At 46.6% G+C, this 18,719-nt stretch overlaps 1 protein-coding gene across 1 annotated transcript in view; it reads right to left on the bottom strand.

Annotated features, from left to right (window-relative positions):
• Positions 1 to 14,150, bottom strand: part of LOC109887027 (serine/threonine-protein kinase DCLK2) — a 73,985-nt gene extending 59,835 nt beyond the window's left edge. Inside the window, 1 exon segment of the mRNA XM_031791616.1 lies at positions 12,710 to 14,150. Within this exon segment, the coding sequence (XP_031647476.1) occupies positions 12,710 to 13,124 (415 nt within the window). The 5' untranslated portion in view covers positions 13,125 to 14,150.
• Between the last annotated feature and the right edge of the window lie 4,569 nt (positions 14,151 to 18,719).

Genomic DNA, 18,719 nt, shown 5'->3' with positions numbered 1-18,719 from the left:
GGGCCCATAAGTCTCTGGTCAACAGTAGTACACTACAGACTGGGGGCCCATAGTACACTACAGACTGGGGGCCCATAAGTCTCTGGTCAACAGTAGTACACTACAGACTGGGGGCCCATAGTACACTACAGACTGGGGCCCATAAGTCTCTGGTCAACAGTAGTACACTACAGACTGGGGGCCCATAGTACACTACAGACTGGGGGCCCATAGTACACTACAGACTGGGGGCCCATAGTGCACTACAGACTGGGGGCCCATAGTACACTACAGACTGGGGGCCCATAGTACACTACAGACTGGGGGCCCATAGTACACTACAGACTGGGGGCCCATAAGTCTCTGGTCAACAGTAGTACACTACAGACTGGGGGCCCATAAGTCTCTGGTCAACAGTAGTGCACTACAGACTGGGGAACCATAGTGCACTACAGACTGGGGAACCATAGTGCACTACAGACTGGGGGCCCATAGTACACTACAGACTGGGGGCCAATAGTCTCTGCTCAACAGTAGTGCACTACAGACAGGATAGGGTGCTATTTCTGATGCAGCCTTGGTGTCAGGCTTCATCACATCTATCATACCAACCTCTGTTTTAGCACTGCATCTCCTTGGAGTGCTCGCCGTTGCTACCTTAAAAGGAATTTCTGCACACCTCTCCTCCTCCCCTCTCATTTCCTCCTCTACCCCTCTCCCCTCCTCCTCTTCTCTCCTCTCCTCCTTATTTTCTCTCCACTCCTCTACCCCCCTCCTCTCCTCTCCCCTCCACTCCTCTACCCCTCTCCTCTCCCCTCCACTCCTCTACCCCCCCTCCTCTCCTCTCCCCTCCCCTCCTCTACCCCCTCTACCCCCCTCCTTTCCTCTCCTCTGCTCCCCCCTCCTCTCCTCTCCCCTCCTCGACCTCCTCCCCTCCTCTACCCCCCTCCTCTGCTCCCCCCTCCTCTACCCCATCCTCTGCTCCCCCCTCCTCTCCTCTCCCCTCCTCGACCCCCTCCCCTCCTCTACCCCCCACTCCTCACCTCTCCCCCCTCTCCCCTCCTCTACCTCCCCATAACCCCCCACTCCTCTCTCCTCACCTCTCCTCTCCCCTCCTTCTCTCCTCTACTGTATTCTCCTGTATTCTTTGATAACACTGTTTGACCTTGGTACTGGGTGACATTGGTAGCTATTCAAATACCTGGAGGATAGATAGTGAATGCAATTCTGCCAGTGTGGAGTGTGTGTGTGTGCCGTGGTGCGTGTGTGTGTGTGGTTTGTGTGTGTGTGTGTGTTACAGTCCTATTTGCATAAGGTAATGACAGTGCTAGTCAAGCACGTTGGGCCATTTTTACATAATCCTCTCACCTGTCACTGTTCCCACGGGAACCTGCGCTTAGTTTAATCAGGCATAATGTTCACTTCTTATTTTGGGTCATTTTAGAATAATTGCTTTGTGGACAAAAAAATGACCCCACCCCTTTAATTCCAGTAAATTAACTTTTGGGTGTTTCTACTGAGCAAGTTACTGACCAGGTTGAGTTACACTTCATCACCAGGTGGACTTTTGGGGGAGAAGCTAAATAAGACTATTGAGATGAAGGAGGAGGAGGAGGAGGAGGGTTCTATTGTCTATTGAGATGAAGAGGAGGAGGAGGATTCTATAGTCTACTGAGATGAAGGAGGAGGAGGGTTCTATAGTCTATTGAGATGAAGGAGGAGGAGGAGGAGGGTTCTATAGTCTATTGAGATGAAGGAGGAGGAGGAGGAGGGTTCTATAGTCTATTGAGATGAAGGAGGAGGAGGAGGAGGGTTCTATAGTCTATTGAGATGAAGGAGGAGGAGGAGGAGGAGGGTTCTATAGTCTATTGAGATGAAGGAGGAGGAGGAGGAGGGTTCTATAGTCTATTGAGATGAAGGAGGAGGAGGAGGGTTCTATAGTCTATTGAGATGAAGAGGAGGAGGGTTCTATAGTCTATTGAGATGAAGGAGAGGAGGAGGAGGGTTCTATAGTCTATTGAGATGAAGGAGGAGGAGGAGGAGGAGGGTTCTATAGTCTATTGAGATGAAGGAGGAGGAGGAGGAGGGTTCTATAGTCTATTGAGATGAAGAGGAGGAGGAGGAGGGTTCTATAGTCTATTGAGATGAAGGAGGAGGAGGAGGGTTCTATAGTCTATTGAGATGAAGAGGAGGAGGAGGAGGGTTCTATAGTCTATTGAGATGAAGGAGAGGAGGTGGAGGAGGATTCTATAGTCTATTGAGATGAAGGAGGAGGAGGGTTCTATAGTCTATTGAGATGAAGAGGGGGAGGAGGAGGATGAGGAGGAGGAGGAGAGGGGTTCTATAGTCTATTGAGATGAAGAGGAGGAGGGTTCTATAGTCTACTGAGATGAAGGAGGAGGAGGGTTCTATAGTCTACTGAGATGAAGGAGGAGGAGGGTTCTATAGTCTATTGAGATGAAGGAGGAGGAGGGTTCTATAGTCTATTGAGATGAAGAGGAGGAGGAGGAGGAGGAGGAGGGTTCTATAGTCTATTGAGATGAAGAGGAGGAGGAGGAGGGTTCTATAGTCTATTGAGATGAAGGAGGAGGAGGGTTCTATAGTCTATTGAGATGAAGGAGGAGGAGGGTTCTATAGTCTATTGAGATGAAGGAGGAGGAGGAGGGTTCTATAGTCTATTGAGATGAAGAGGAGGAGGAGGAGGAGGAGGGTTCTATAGTCTATTGAGATGAAGGAGAGGAGGAGGAGGAGGATTCTATAGTCTATTGAGATGAAGGAGGAGGAGGGTTCTATAGTCTATTGAGATGAAGAGGGGGAGGAGGAGGATGAGGAGGAGGAGGAGAGGGGTTCTATAGTCTATTGAGATGAAGAGGAGGAGGGTTCTATAGTCTACTGAGATGAAGGAGGAGGAGGGTTCTATAGTCTATTGAGATGAAGAGGAGGAGGGTTCTATAGTCTATTGAGATGAAGAGGAGGAGGAGGAGGGTTCTATAGTCTATTGAGAGGAAGAGGAGGAGGAGGGTTCTATAGTCTATTGAGATGAAGGAGGAGGAGGCAGAGGAGGAGGGTTCTATAGTCTATTGAGATGAAGAGGGGGAGGAGGAGGAGGGTTCTATAGTCTATTGAGATGAAGAGGGGGAGGAGGAGGAGGGTTGTGTTGTCTATTCAGATGAAGAGGAGGAGGGTTGTGTAGTCTATTGAGATGAAGAGGAAGAGGAGGAGGAGGGTTCTATAGTCTTGAGATGAAGAGGAGGAGGAGGGTTCTATAGTCTATTGAGATGAAAGTGGAGGAGGAGGAGGGTTCTATAGTCTATTGAGATGAAGAGGAGGAGGAGGCGGGCTCTATAGTCTATTGAGATGGAGGAGGAGGAGGAGGAGGATTCTATAGTCTATTGAGATGAGGAGGAGGAGGGTTCTATAGTCTATTGAGATGGAGGAGGAGGGTTCTATAGTCTATTGAGATGAAGGAGGAGGAGGGTTCTATAGTCTATTGAGATGAAGGTGGAGGAGGGTTCTATAGTCTATTGAGATGAAGAGGAGGAGGAGGCGGGTTCTATAGTCTATTGAGATGAAGAGGAGGAGGATGGTTCTATAGTCTATTGAGATGAAGGAGAGGAGGAGGAGGGTTCTAAAGTCTTGAAATGAAGAGGAGGAGGAGGAGGGTTCTATAGTCTATTGAGATGAAGGAGAGGAGGACGAGGAGGGTTCTATAGTCTATTGAGATGAAGGAGGAGGAGGAGGGTTCTATAGTCTATTGAGATGAAGAGGAGGAGGAGGAGGAGGAGGGTTCTATAGTCTATTGAGATGAAGGAGAGGAGGAGGAGGAGGATTCTATAGTCTATTGAGATGAAGAGGGGGAGGAGGAGGATGAGGAGGAGGAGGAGAGGGGTTCTATAGTCTATTGAGATGAAGAGGAGGAGGGTTCTATAGTCTACTGAGATGAAGGAGGAGGAGGGTTCTATAGTCTATTGAGATGAAGAGGAGGAGGGTTCTATAGTCTATTGAGATGAAGAGGAGGAGGAGGAGGGTTCTATAGTCTATTGAGAGGAAGAGGAGGAGGAGGGTTCTATAGTCTATTGAGATGAAGGAGGAGGAGGCAGAGGAGGAGGGTTCTATAGTCTATTGAGATGAAGAGGGGGAGGAGGAGGAGGGTTCTATAGTCTATTGAGATGAAGAGGGGGAGGAGGAGGAGGGTTGTGTTGTCTATTCAGATGAAGAGGAGGAGGGTTGTGTAGTCTATTGAGATGAAGAGGAAGAGGAGGAGGAGGGTTCTATAGTCTTGAGATGAAGAGGAGGAGGAGGGTTCTATAGTCTATTGAGATGGAGGAGGAGGGTTCTATAGTCTATTGAGATGAAAGTGGAGGAGGAGGAGGGTTCTATAGTCTATTGAGATGAAGAGGAGGAGGAGGCGGGCTCTATAGTCTATTGAGATGAAGGAGGAGGAGGAGGAGGATTCTATAGTCTATTGAGATGAGGAGGAGGAGGGTTCTATAGTCTATTGAGATGGAGGAGGAGGGTTCTATAGTCTATTGAGATGAAGGAGGAGGAGGGTTCTATAGTCTATTGAGATGAAGGTGGAGGAGGGTTCTATAGTCTATTGAGATGAAGAGGAGGAGGAGGCGGGTTCTATAGTCTATTGAGATGAAGAGGAGGAGGATGGTTCTATAGTCTATTGAGATGAAGGAGAGGAGGAGGAGGGTTCTAAAGTCTTGAAATGAAGAGGAGGAGGAGGAGGGTTCTATAGTCTATTGAGATGAAGGAGAGGAGGAGGAGGAGGGTTCTATAGTCTATTGAGATGAAGGAGAGGAGGAGGAGGGTTCTATAGTCTATTGAGATGAAGGAGGAGGACGAGGAGGGTTCTATAGTCTATTGAGATGAAGAGGAGGAGTAGGAGGGTTCTATAGTCTATTGAGATGAAGGAGGAGGAGGACGAGGAGGGTTCTATAGTCTATTGAGATGAAGAGGAGGAGTAGGAGGGTTCTATAGTCTATTGAGATGAAGGAGGAGGAGGGTTCTATAGTATATTGAGATGAAGGAGGAGGAGGGTTCTATAGTCTTGAGATGAAGGAGGAGGAGGGTTCTATAGTATATTGAGATGGAGGAAGAGGGTTCTATAGTCTATTGAGATGAAGAGGAGGAGGAGGAGGGTTCTATAGTCTATTGAGATGAAGGAGGAGGAGGGTTCTATAGTCTATTGAGATGGAGGAGGAGGGTTCTGTAGTCTATTGAGATGAAGGAGGAGGAGGGTTCTATAGTCTATTGAGATGAAGAGGAGGAGGAGGGTTCTATAGTCTATTGAGGTGAAGAGGAGGAGGAGGGTTCTATAGTCTATTGAGATGAAGGAGAGGAGGAGGAGGAGGGTTCTATAGTCTATTGAGATGAAGGAGAGGAGGAGGAGGGTTCTATAGTCTATTGAGATGAAGGAGGAGGAGGAGGAGGGTTCTATAGTCTGAGATGAAGGAGAGGAGGAGGAGGGTTCTATAGTCTGAGATGAAGGAGAGGAAGAGGAGGTGGGGGAGGGTTCTATAGTCTGAGATGAAGGAGAGGAGGTAGAGGAGGGTTCTATAGTCTATTGAGATGAAGAGGAGGAGGAGGGTTCTATAGTCTATTGAGATGGAGGAGGAGGAGGAGGGTTCTATAGTCTATTGAGATGAAGGAAGGAGGAGGGTTCTATAGTCTATTGAGATGAAGGTGGAGGAGGGTTCTATAGTCTATTGAGATGAAGAGGAGGAGGAGGCGGGGTCTATAGTCTATTGAGATGAAGAGGAGGAGGATGGTTCTATAGTCTATTGAGATGAAGAGGAGGAGGAGGGTTCTATAGTCTATTGAGATGAAGGAGAGGAGGAGGAGGAGGGTTCTATAGTCTATTGAGATGAAGGAGAGGAGGAGGAGGGTTCTATAGTCTATTGAGATGAAGGAGGAGGAGGACGAGGAGGGTTCTATAGTCTATTGAGATGAAGGAGGAGGAGGGTTCTATAGTATATTGAGATGAAGGAGGAGGAGGGTTCTATAGTCTTGAGATGAAGGAGGAGGAGGGTTCTATAGTATATTGAGATGGAGGAGGAGCGTTCTATAGTCTATTGAGATGAAGAGGAGGAGGAGGAGGGTTCTATAGTCTATTGAGATGAAGAAGGAGGAGGGTTCTATAGTCTATTGAGATGGAGGAGGAGGGTTCTGTAGTCTATTGAGATGAAGGAGCAGGAGGGTTCTATAGTCTATTGAGATGAAGAGGAGGAGGAGGGTTCTATAGTCTATTGAGGTGAAGAGGAGGAGGGGGAGGAGGAGGGTTCTGTAGTCTATTGAGATGGAGGAGGAGGAGGGTTCTATAGTCTATTAAGATGAAGAGGAGGAGGAGGGTTCTATAGTCTATTGAGATGAAGAGGAGGAGGAGGAGGGTTCTATAGTCTATTGAGATGAAGAGGAGGAGGAGGAGGAGGGTTCTATAGTCTATTGAGATGAAGAGGAGGAGGAGGAGGGTTCTATAGTCTATTGAGATGAAGAGGAGGAGGAGGGTTCTATAGTCTATTGAGATGAAGAGGAGGAGGAGGAGGAGGGTTCTATAGTCTATTGAGATGAAGAGGAGGAGGGTTCTATAGTCTATTGAGATGAAGAGGAGGAGGGTTCTATAGTCTATTGAGATGAAGGAGGAGGAGGGTTCTATAGTCTATTGAGATAAAGAGGAGGAGGAGGAGGGTTCTATAGTCTATTGAGATGAAGAGGTGGAGGGGGAGGGTTCTATAGTCTATTGAGATGAAGGAGGAGGAGGAGGGTTCTATAGTCTATTGAGATGGAGGAGGAGGGTTCTATAGTCTATTGAGATGAAGGAGAGGAGGAGGAGGGTTCTATAGTCTATTGAGATGAAGAGGAGGGTTCTATAGTCTATTGAGATGAAGGAGAGGAGGAGGAGGGTTCTATAGTCTATTGAGATGGAGGAGGAGGAGGGTTCTATAGTCTATTAAGATGGAGGAGGGTTCTATAGTCTATTGAGATGAAGGAGGAGGAGGAGGAGGGTTCTATAGTCTATTGAGATGGAGGAGGGTTCTATAGTCTATTGAGATGAAGGAGGAGGAGGAGGGTTCTATAGTCTATTGAGATGGAGAGGAGGGTTCTATAGTCTATTGAGATGAAGGAGGAGGAGGGTTCTATAGTCTATTGAGATGAAGAGGAGGAGGGTTCTATAGTCTATTAAGATGGAGGAGGGTTCTATAGTCTATTAAGATGGAGGAGGGTTCTATAGTCTATTGAGATGAAGGAGAGGAGGAGGAGGGTTCTATAGTCTATTGAGATGAAGGAGAGGAGGAGGAGGAGGGTTCTATAGTCTATTGAGATGAAGGAGAGGAGGAGGAGGGTTCTATAGTCTATTGAGATGAAGGAGGAGGAGGGTTCTATAGTCTATTGAGATGGAGGAGGAGGAGGAGGAGGGTTCTATAGTCTATTGAGATGAAGAGGAGGAGGGGGAGGAGGAGGGTTCTATAGTCTATTGAGATGAAGGAGAGGAGGAGGAGGAGGAGGAGCGTTCTATAGTCTATTGAGATGAAGGAGAGGAGGAGGAGGAGGGTTCTATAGTCTATTGAGATGAAGAGCAGGAGGGTTCGATAGTCTATTGAGATGAAGAGGAGGAGGAGGGTTCTATAGTCTTAAGATGAAGAGGAGGAGGAGGGTTCTATAGTCTATTGAGATGAAGAGGAGGAGGAGGGTTCTATAGTCTATTGAGATGAAGAGGAGGAGGAGGGTTGTGTAGTCTATTCAGATGAAGAGGAGGAGGAGGAGGGTTGTGTAGTCTATTGAGATGAAGGAGGAGGAGGCAGAGGAGGAGGGTTCTATAGTCTATTGAGAGGAAGAGGAGGAGGAGGGTTCTATAGTCTATTGAGATGAAGGAGGAGGAGGCAGAGGAGGAGGGTTCTATAGTCTATTGAGATGAAGAGGGGGAGGAGGAGGAGGGTTCTATAGTCTATTGAGATGAAGAGGGGGAGGAGGAGGAGGGTTGTGTTGTCTATTCAGATGAAGAGGAGGAGGGTTGTGTAGTCTATTGAGATGAAGAGGAAGAGGAGGAGGAGGGTTCTATAGTCTTGAGATGAAGAGGAGGAGGAGGGTTCTATAGTCTATTGAGATGGAGGAGGAGGAAGAGGAGGGTTCTATAGTCTGAGATGAAGAGGAGGAGGAGGCGGGCTCTATAGTCTATTGAGATGAAGGAGGAGGAGGAGGAGGATTCTATAGTCTATTGAGATGAGGAGGAGGAGGGTTCTATAGTCTATTGAGATGAAGAGGAGGAGGAGGAGGGTTCTATAGTCTATTGAGATGAAGGAGAGGAGGAGGAGGAGGGTTCTATAGTCTATTAAGATGAAGAGGAGGAGGAGGAGGAGGAGGGTTCTATAGTCTATTGAGATGAAGGAGGAGGGTTCTATAGTCAGATGAAGGAGAGGAGGAGGAGGGTTCTATAGTCTGAGATAAAGGAGAGGAGGAGGAGGGTTCTATAGTCTGAGATGAAGGAGAGTTCTATAGTCTGAGATGAAGGAGAGGAGGAGGAGGGGTCTATTGTCTGAGATGAAGTAGAGGAGGAGGAGGGTTCTATAGTCTGAGATGAAGTAGAGGAGGAGGAGGGTTCTATAGTCTGAGATGATGTAGAGGAGGAGGAGGGTTCTATAGTCTGAGATGAAGGAGAGGAGGAGGAGGGTTCTATAGTCTGAGATGAAGGAGAGGAAGAGGAGGTGGGGGAGGGTTCTATAGTCTGAGATGATGGAGAGGAGGTAGAGGAGGGTTCTATAGTCTATTGAGATGAAGAGGAGGAGGAGGGGGGTTCTATAATCTATTGAGATGGAGGAGGAGGAGGAGGAGGGTTCTATAGTCTATTGAGATGAAGAGGAGGAGGAGGCGGGTTCTATAGTCTATTGAGATGGAGGAGGAGGGTTCTATAGTCTATTGAGATGAAGGAGGAGGAGGGTTCTATAGTCTATTGAGATGAAGGTGGAGGAGGGTTCTATAGTCTATTGAGATGAAGAGGAGGAGGAGGCGGGTTCTATAGTCTATTGAGATGAAGAGGAGGAGGATGGTTCTATAGTCTATTGAGATGAAGGAGAGGAGGAGGAGGGTTCTAAAGTCTTGAAATGAAGAGGAGGAGGAGGAGGGTTCTATAGTCTATTGAGATGAAGGAGAGGAGGAGGAGGAGGGTTCTATAGTCTATTGAGATGAAGGAGAGGAGGAGGAGGGTTCTATAGTCTATTGAGATGAAGGAGGAGGACGAGGAGGGTTCTATAGTCTATTGAGATGAAGAGGAGGAGTAGGAGGGTTCTATAGTCTATTGAGATGAAGGAGGAGGAGGACGAGGAGGGTTCTATAGTCTATTGAGATGAAGAGGAGGAGTAGGAGGGTTCTATAGTCTATTGAGATGAAGGAGGAGGAGGGTTCTATAGTATATTGAGATGAAGGAGGAGGAGGGTTCTATAGTCTTGAGATGAAGGAGGAGGAGGGTTCTATAGTATATTGAGATGGAGGAAGAGGGTTCTATAGTCTATTGAGATGAAGAGGAGGAGGAGGAGGGTTCTATAGTCTATTGAGATGAAGGAGGAGGAGGGTTCTATAGTCTATTGAGATGGAGGAGGAGGGTTCTGTAGTCTATTGAGATGAAGGAGGAGGAGGGTTCTATAGTCTATTGAGATGAAGAGGAGGAGGAGGGTTCTATAGTCTATTGAGGTGAAGAGGAGGAGGGGGAGGAGGAGGGTTCTGTAGTCTATTGAGATGGAGGAGGGTTCTATAGTCTATTAAGATGAAGAGGAGGAGGAGGAGGGTTCTATAGTCTGAGATGAAGGAGAGGAGGAGGAGGGTTCTATAGTCTGAGATGAAGGAGAGGAAGAGGAGGTGGGGGAGGGTTCTATAGTCTGAGATGAAGGAGAGGAGGTAGAGGAGGGTTCTATAGTCTATTGAGATGAAGAGGAGGAGGAGGGTTCTATAGTCTATTGAGATGGAGGAGGAGGAGGAGGGTTCTATAGTCTATTGAGATGAAGGAAGGAGGAGGGTTCTATAGTCTATTGAGATGAAGGAGGAGGAGGAGGAGGAGGAGGAGGGTTCTATAGGCTATTGAGATGAAGAGGAGGAGGGGGAGGAGGAGGGGGAGGGTTCTATAGTCTATTGAGATGAAGGAGAGGAGGAGGAGGAGGAGGAGGAGGGTTCTATAGTCTATTGAGATGAAGGAGAGGAGGAGGAAGAGGAGGAGGGTTCTATAGTCTATTGAGATAAAGAGGAGGAGGAGGGTTCTATAGTCTATTGAGATGAAGAGGAGGAGGAAGAGGGTTGTGTAGTCTATTGAGATGAAGGAGGAGGAGGCAGAGGAGGAGGGTTCTATAGTCTATTGAGAGGAAGAGGAGGAGGGTTCTATAGTCTATTGAGATGAAGGAGGAGGAGGCAGAGGAGGAGGGTTCTATAGTCTATTGAGAGGAAGAGGAGGAGGAGGAGGGTTCTATAGTCTATTGAGATGAAGAGGAGGAGGAGGAGGAGGGTTCTATAGTCTTGAGATGAAGAGGAAGAGGAGGAGGAGGGTTCTATAGTCTATTAAGATGAAGGAGGAGGAGGCAGAGGAGGAGGGTTCTATAGTCTATTGAGATGAAGAGGGGGAGGAGGAGGAGGGTTCTATAGTCTATTGAGATGAGGAGGAGGAGGGTTGTGTTGTCTATTCAGATGAAGAGGAGGAGGGTTGTGTAGTATATTGAGATGAAGAGGAAGAGGAGGAGGAGGAGGGTTCTATAGTCTTGAGATGAAGAGGAGGAGGAGGGTTCTATAGTCTATTGAGATGAAGAGGAAGAGGAGGAGGAGGGTTCTATAGTCTATTGAGATGAAGGAGGAGGAGGCAGAGGAGGAGGAGGAGGGTTGTGTTGTCTATTCAGATGAAGAGGAGGAGGAGGAGGAGGGTTGTGTAGTCTATTCAGATGAAGAGGAGGAGGAGGGTTATATAGTCTATGCTGCCAGAGTGGCCTCAACACTGAGACACAGACAGGGCATGTCTATCTGACCTATACTGCCAGTCTCTCTCTAAACCCTGCCCACTCATTGACCCGGTAACAGCAGCACTTACCGCTACTCTACATTCTGGCTGGCTCCATAACGTTTACCGGCTAGAGCTACCGTTAATGGAACAAGAGACTGTTTTTCCATTTCCAGGGAACTTTCCATGATTACACATGGTGGGTGGGTGTGTGTGTGAAGGTCAGGTCATTCAGGATCCAAGGCGAAATTCGATGTCTGTCCAGGTACCAAGGATGTCGGGAGATGACTTAAAAACCGTCCACTAGGAGTGAACGCTCTAACCATCAGGTAGGGGTTAACCACGAGCTCCGACTCCGAGGGTTGTGTGTTCAATCCCAGTGCTCGCCACTAGCTTTTTTAACCCCTATCCCAAACCTTAACCATTACCTTAACCATATCCCAAACCTTAACCATTACCTTAACCATATCCCAAACCTTAACCCTTACCTTAACCCTTACCTTAACCATTACCTTAACCATATCCCAAATCTTAACCCTTAACTTAACCATTCATAACCCTATCCCAGACCTTAACCATTCATAACCCTATCCCAAACCTTAACCATTCATAACCCTATCCCAAACCTTAACCATTCATAACCCTATCCCAAACCTTAACCATTCATAACCCTATCCCAAACCATTCATAACCCTATCCCAAACCTTAACCATTCATAACTCTATCCCAAACCTTAACCATTCATAACTCTATCCCAAACCTTAACCATTCATAACTCTATCCCAAACCTTAACCATTCATAACCCTATCCCAAACCTTAACCATTCATAACCCTATCCCAAACCTTAACCATTCATAACCCTATCCCAAACCTTAACCCTTCATAACCCTATCCCAAACCTTAACCCTTCATAACCCTATCCCAAACCATTCATAACCCTATCCCAAACCTTAACCATTCATAACCCTATCCCAAACCTTAACCATTCATAACCCTATCCCAGACCTTAACCATTCATAACCCTATCCCAAACCTTAACCATTCATAACCCTTTCCCAAACCTTAACCCTTCATAACCCTATCCCAAACCTTAACCATTCATAACCCTATCCCAAACCTTAACCCTTCATAACCCTATCCCAAACCTTAACCCTTCATAACCCTATCCCAAACCATTCATAACCCTATCCCAAACCATTCATAACCCTATCCCAAACCATTCATAACCCTATCCCAAACCATTCATAACCCTATCCCAAACCTTAACCATTCATAACTCTATCCCAAACCTTAACCATTCATAACCCTATCCCAAACCTTAACCCTTCATAACCCTATCCCAAACCTTAACCATTCATAACCCTATCCCAGACCTTAACCATTCATAACCCTATCCCAAACCTTAACCATTCATAACCCTATCCCAAACCTTAACCATTCATAACCCTATCCCAAACCTTAACCCTTCAGAATGAAATGTGATGTTTATGGACAGATGTGAGACTGTGAGAGCTTGTTCTTCCTCATGACCTAATCCAAGCTTGAGATTGGTTGATTGATCATTCGAATGACTGATTGATTAATATATTTGTCTCATTCTGGGGACATTAAATGATAAATGCGAATTCAGGTGAGACTTTTAGATGTGATGGACACAGACACACACGCACGCGCACACACACAGACCCACACACACACACATGCACGCACACAGACACGCACACACACACACACACACACTCTCTCTCTCTTACCCTCTGCCAGTTCATCCATAGAAGTGATCTTCTTGATCCCGTCCACCGTATAGATGGCGCGCACGCCCTGAGGCAGATGCAGGTTGTCCGCCAGGGACCGGGTCAGCTCCATCAGCAGCGCATCATATGACCGGAATCTGTCGTTAGAGACCGCATACACGAGTCCCTTGAAATACCTGTCCCCATTCCGGTAGAACCTGACCTTCTTGGCACGTTTCTCTGAGGTGAGAGTCTGCAGCGTGCGCGTGCGGTAGTAGCTGCAGTTGGCGCTGTGCGCGGGGCTTGGCACCAGGCTGCTGCCTCTCGAACCGGATCCCCCGCCGGTAGAAGCACCAGTGGAGCGAGTGGACCGGCTACGACGAGCCTTGTCCCGTTCATCGAAATGTTCCAGCTCGATAGTCTTGTTGAGAGACATCGCGGTTACCGTTAACTATGGGATTCACACAGATTCACAGTTCTTTTCTACCGGTTACCGAATCTTTTATTCCATTGTCATCATCAGCATGTGGTAGAATGAAAAGGGATCCTGGTAGCAGCCTAACCGTCCATCTATTCACGATAATCACAACTCGTCAGTCAGTCAACATCCCCTTATAATAGGTTACACCGGGCATGGTTTGTAGCCTAGCGATTACCGGTTCCTTGTTAACACACTGATGCTGCTCCTGCTGCTGCTACGTGAGCATGTTCGGTTGGCGGTTTTACTGTAGCCAATAGCGGTCCAGCCCTCCTCCGAAGGTCTGTCTGTCTGTCTGCCGCTGGGCTGGGCGGTGATGATGAGGTGCGTATAGAGAGAGAAAAGGGATCCAGCAACGTCACACCAGCATCTTACTGTAGCATCATCATCATCATCATCATCTGACCGGTCTATTGTAGCGTGATGCTGAAGAAACGGTTTAGGCTATTTTCTAACCTATCAATACACTACTCTAGAGTGCATCCCACGTCCACATGACAGGCAACTTCCTTGTAGACTAAATGGAGAAATTGTAGGTTAATTCTATAATCAAACGTTGTAGCCTAGGACATTGTTCTCCGTCAGACAGTATATGTTTAACTAGAATAGATGAATACTAGGACATTGATTTGTCTTGGACTGTGGATTAACAGCGGATGTGTCTTCACGGTGGGAATCGGTTGCTATGGGCTCGCTCTGCCACGTCTGGTTCGATATTCCTGGGATTCGCGAGTGTTATAAAAAAAAAAGAAGGAATCCAGGAATCCCGAATAATCCAAATTTAGGAAGCAGAAACGTCACCAACCAACCATCGATGTTTTAATTTCATTCCGGGCGTGCGACAATTTCTACGTTCTGCACACGCGCGATCGGTGCCCAACGGCAGGGTTGCGCGAGACAGCGTAGCTGCGGAGAGAGCGAGACCGAGACAAAGAGCGTCCTGCGTGATTATCACAACCCAGTCCTATTCTCTCCCTGGTGCTGTGCTAGTATGAGGGGATAGCGAGCTCCTCTAGCAGGTGAGCAGAGGACCCAAACGTCTAGCGCGTGCTCCCGAGGAGAGGAGGAGCCAGGTTATTTCCGGGTCCTAGCGCCGTTAATTAGAACATTAACCGGTCTACTACCTCATCTGAAGCATAATTATAACAGACTTCACATCGTTTTTCTTCCACTGGATGTTTGACAACTTTAGGCTAATAGTAACCGTTCTAAAAACGGGTAGGAAATTACTTCTGATTGGATTCTTCTCCTCATGTTCAAACCAGACCTATAACAATAGCCTCCTGCAGTCACTTAACGTAATGAATTATTAACACCTGTATGTGATGACTGGACTGTTGTATTCTGACTGACTGGGTGTGGCACAGCAGACAGAGAGTACATTTATTAGGAGAAGGCCCTGGTCCCACCCACGCTCAAAGACCCCAGCTGTCCGCCCGGCACCGAGGGTTCAGAACCACGGGCCGTGCACGTCTCTACAACCTTAACCTATAAGGGTTCAGAACCACAGGCCGTGCACGGCTCTACAACCTTAACCTATAAGGGTTCAGAACCACAGGCCGTGCACTGCTCTACAACCTTAACCTATAAGGGTTCAGAACCACAGGCCGTGCACTGCTCTACAACCTTAACCTATAAGGGTTCAGAACCACAGGCCTCTACAACCTTAACCTATAAGGGTTCAGAACCACAGGCCGTGCACTGCTCTACAACCTTAACCTATAAGGGTTCAGAACCACAGGCCGTGCACTGCTCTACAACCTTAACCTATAAGGGTTCAGAACCACAGGCCTCTACAACCTTAACCTATAAGGGTTCAGAACCACAGGCCTCTACAACCTTAACCTATAAGGGTTCAGAACCACAGGCCGTGCACGGCTCTACAACCTTAACCTATAAGGGTTCAGAACCACAGGCCGTGCACGGCTCTACAACCTTAACCTATAAGGGTTCAGAACCATGGAGAACGCTGGATTTAGGATACATCCCAACAATCTCTCCATCCTCCTGAAGTGTCCACTCATTCACTACTTACTACAAATGTAAAATCATTAGATTGGTGTAGTCATGGGCTAGAAGGAGTTTCCGTTAACCAATCATTTCTAATGTCTCCTAGAGTGTGCACTTGTTCACTTCCCTTCATGGATTTAAGAGGAAATGATTGGTTAACATAAAACTCATTCTAGCCAATGACTACACCAATCTAATGGTTTTACATTTGTAGGGAGAACGAGTGGACACTTCAGGAGGATGGAGAGATTGTTGGGACGTATCCTTACAGACTTCTGTGTTTTAGTTTTTTTTATTGTTGCTTCAATAGAGTGATCAGGGATGTGCAACTATAATTATCCTTCACAGAAAATACATTAGGGCATCACATTAGACGTACAAATGGCTTCGTTTTGCATCCAATGATAACAGAAGTGCAACGCTGTTTGGCTGGCAGCCACACAAGTAAATGAACTTACTGATGATAAGGCAAACATTGTTTTGCAAAACAAAATACGATACATGGCCGTCATATTTCAAGTGTGTTCGGCCTATCATAGAAATCATGTAGCCAGCTATATTCTTTCTAATGTTTTGCTTAAAGTTAATCTTGCATTTTACAGGAGAGAAAATAGGCTTGGCTACAACGAGAAAAGTACCGGAGAACAGTAGCTCCACATCAGAGTGTTGTCTGCTGATAGAATGATGGAGAACAGTAGCTCCACATCAGAGTGTTGTCTGCTGATAGAATGATGGAGAACAGTAGCTCCACATCAGTCTGTCTGCTGATAGAATGATGGAGAACAGTAGCTCCACATCAGTCTGTCTGCTGATAGAATGATGGAGAACAGTAGCTCCACATCAGTCAGAGTGCTGTCTGCTGATAGAATGATGGAGAACAGTAGCTCCACATCAGTGCTGTCTGCTGATAGAATGATGGAGAACAGTAGCTCCACATCAGAGTGCTGTCTGCTGATAGAATGATGGAGAACAGTAGCTCCACATCAGTCTGTCTGCTGATAGAATGAGGGAGAACAGTAGCTCCACATCAGTCTGTCTGCTGATAGAATGATGGAGAACAGTAGCTCCACATCAGAGTGCTGTCTGCTGATAGAATGATGGAGAACAGTAGCTCCACATCAGTCAGAGTGCTGTCTGCTGATAGAATGATGGAGAACAGTAGCTCCACATCAGTCTGTCTGCTGATAGAATGATGGAGAACAGTAGCTCCACATCAGAGTGTTGTCTGGTGATAGAATGATGGAGAACAGTAGCTCCACATCAGTCAGAGTGCTGTCTGCTGATAGAATGATGGAGAACAGTAGCTCCACATCAGTCAGAGTGCTGTCTGCTGATAGGATGATGGAGAACAGTAGCTCCACATCAGTCTGTCTGCTGATAGAATGATGGAGAACAGTAGCTCCACATCAGTCTGTCTGCTGATAGAATGATGGAGAACAGTAGCTCCACATCAGAGTGCTGTCTGCTGATAGAATGATGGAGAACAGTAGCTCCACATCAGTCAGAGTGCTGTCTGCTGATAGAATGATGGAGAACAGTAGCTCCACATCAGTCTGTCTGCTGATAGAATGATGGAGAACAGTAGCTCCACATCAGTCTGTCTGCTGATAGAATGATGGAGAACAGTAGCTACACATCAGTCAGAGTGCTGTCTGCTGATAGAATGATGGAGAACAGTAGCTCCACATCAGAGTGCTGTCTGCTGATAGAATGATGGAGAACAGTAGCTCCACATCAGTCTGTCTGCTGATAGAATGATGGAGAACAGTAGCTCCACATCAAAGTGCTGTCTGCTGATAGAATGATGGAGAACAGTAGCTCCACATCAGTCTGTCTGCTGATAGAATGATGGAGAACAGTAGCTCCACATCCGAGTGCTGTCTGCTGATAGAATGATGGAGGACAGTAGCTCCACATCAGAGTGCTGTCTGCTGATAGAATGATGGAGAACAGTAGCTCCACATCAGAGTGCTGTCTGCTGATAGAATGATGGAGAACAGTAGCTCCACATCAGAGTGCCGTCTACTGTCTCCATAATGAATTCTCATCTGAGGGGAGAAGTGCAACTGAAGCACAAAATTAGTCTGATGTCGAGAAGAAATTATAATAAGAAGTATTTTAGATCTGCGTTTACAAAACACAGCAAGATATTGATTATTTTCCTGTGTGGAAAAAAAAGCAGAATCATGCGTTTTACACGACCCATAAGTTTAACTAGTTATCTCAGTAAGTGGCTTAATGAATAAGGTAACAGGGGGCATCAAAACGTGTTACATTTCTTCCCGTTTCAGAGATCTGGACAGCTGCCACTGCTATCTTGATTCCCTTGAGTTTTTTAATTCTCATTTCTCGGCCAGTCTGCTCCTCCCCCCCTCTTCTCTTCTCAGAGCAGGCAGGCCCGTTGCCCTAGTGACTCCAGGGCAGTCAGGCCCGTTGCCCTAGCAACTCCAGGGCAGGCCCGTTGCCTTAGCAACTCCAGGGCAGGCAGGCCCGTTGCCCTAGCGACTCCATACAGATACAGCTGTAGACCTCTAGAGCCAGTTCTGCATGTGTCAAAACTTTGTTCCTTTGCACAACGTCTCTGGTTCACGTTCTCAATGTCTCTGGTTCACGTTCTCAATGTCTCTGGTTCACGTTCTCAACGTCTCTGGTTCACGTTCTCAACGTCTCTGGTTCACGTTCTCAACGTCTCTGGTTCACGTTCTCAATGTCTCTGGTTCACGTTCTCAACGTCTCTGGTTCACGTTCTCAATGTCTCTGGTTCACGTTCTCAATGTCTCTGGTTCATGTTCTCTGTCTCTGGTTCACGTTCTCAATTCCTCTGTTATAGCCAGCTAGCTAACATAGCATCCCTCTGTTATAGCCAGCTAGCTAACATAGCTTCCTGGCCATTTGTTCTGTAATTGTCATATGGCGGCCATTTGTTCTGTAAATGTCATGTTCTATGGTTTGTTTCTAATAACATTGGGTGATCAAAATGCTGCAAAATTGAACTTTTTCTTTGGGAACTCTTTTCTCTTTGGGAACTCTTTGGGAACTCTTTTCTCTTTCCGGAACTCTTTTCTCTTTGGGAACTCTTTTCTCTTTCCGGAACTCTTTTCTCTTTGGGAACTCTTTTCTCTTTCCGGAACTCTTTTCTCTTTCCGGAACTCTTTTCTCTTTAGGAACTTTATTCTCCTTGGGAACTCTTTTCTCTTTCCGGAACTCTTTTCTCTTTCGGGAACTCTTTTCTCTTTGGGAACTCTTTACTCTTTGGGAACTCTTTTCTCTTTGGGAATTATTTTCTCTTTCCGGAACTCTTTTCTCTTTCAGAACTCTTTTCTCTTTGGGAAACTCTTTTCTCTTTGGGAAACTCTTTTCTCTTTGGGAAACTCTTTTCTCTTTGGGAACTCTTTGGGAACTCTTTTCTCTTTCCGGAACTCTTTTCTCTTTGGGAACTCTTTTCTCTTTCCGGAACTCTTTTCTCTTTGGGAACTCTTTTCTCTTTCCGGAACTCTTTTCTCTTTGGGAACTCTTTTCTCTTTCCGGAACTCTTTTCTCTTT

Source organism: Oncorhynchus kisutch, linkage group LG16 (genome assembly GCF_002021735.2).
Source record: "Oncorhynchus kisutch isolate 150728-3 linkage group LG16, Okis_V2, whole genome shotgun sequence".
NCBI classification, from domain to species: Eukaryota; Metazoa; Chordata; class Actinopteri; order Salmoniformes; family Salmonidae; genus Oncorhynchus; species Oncorhynchus kisutch.
The sequence above is the reverse complement of the archived record's forward strand: the minus strand, read 5'-3'. Positions and strand labels throughout refer to the sequence as shown.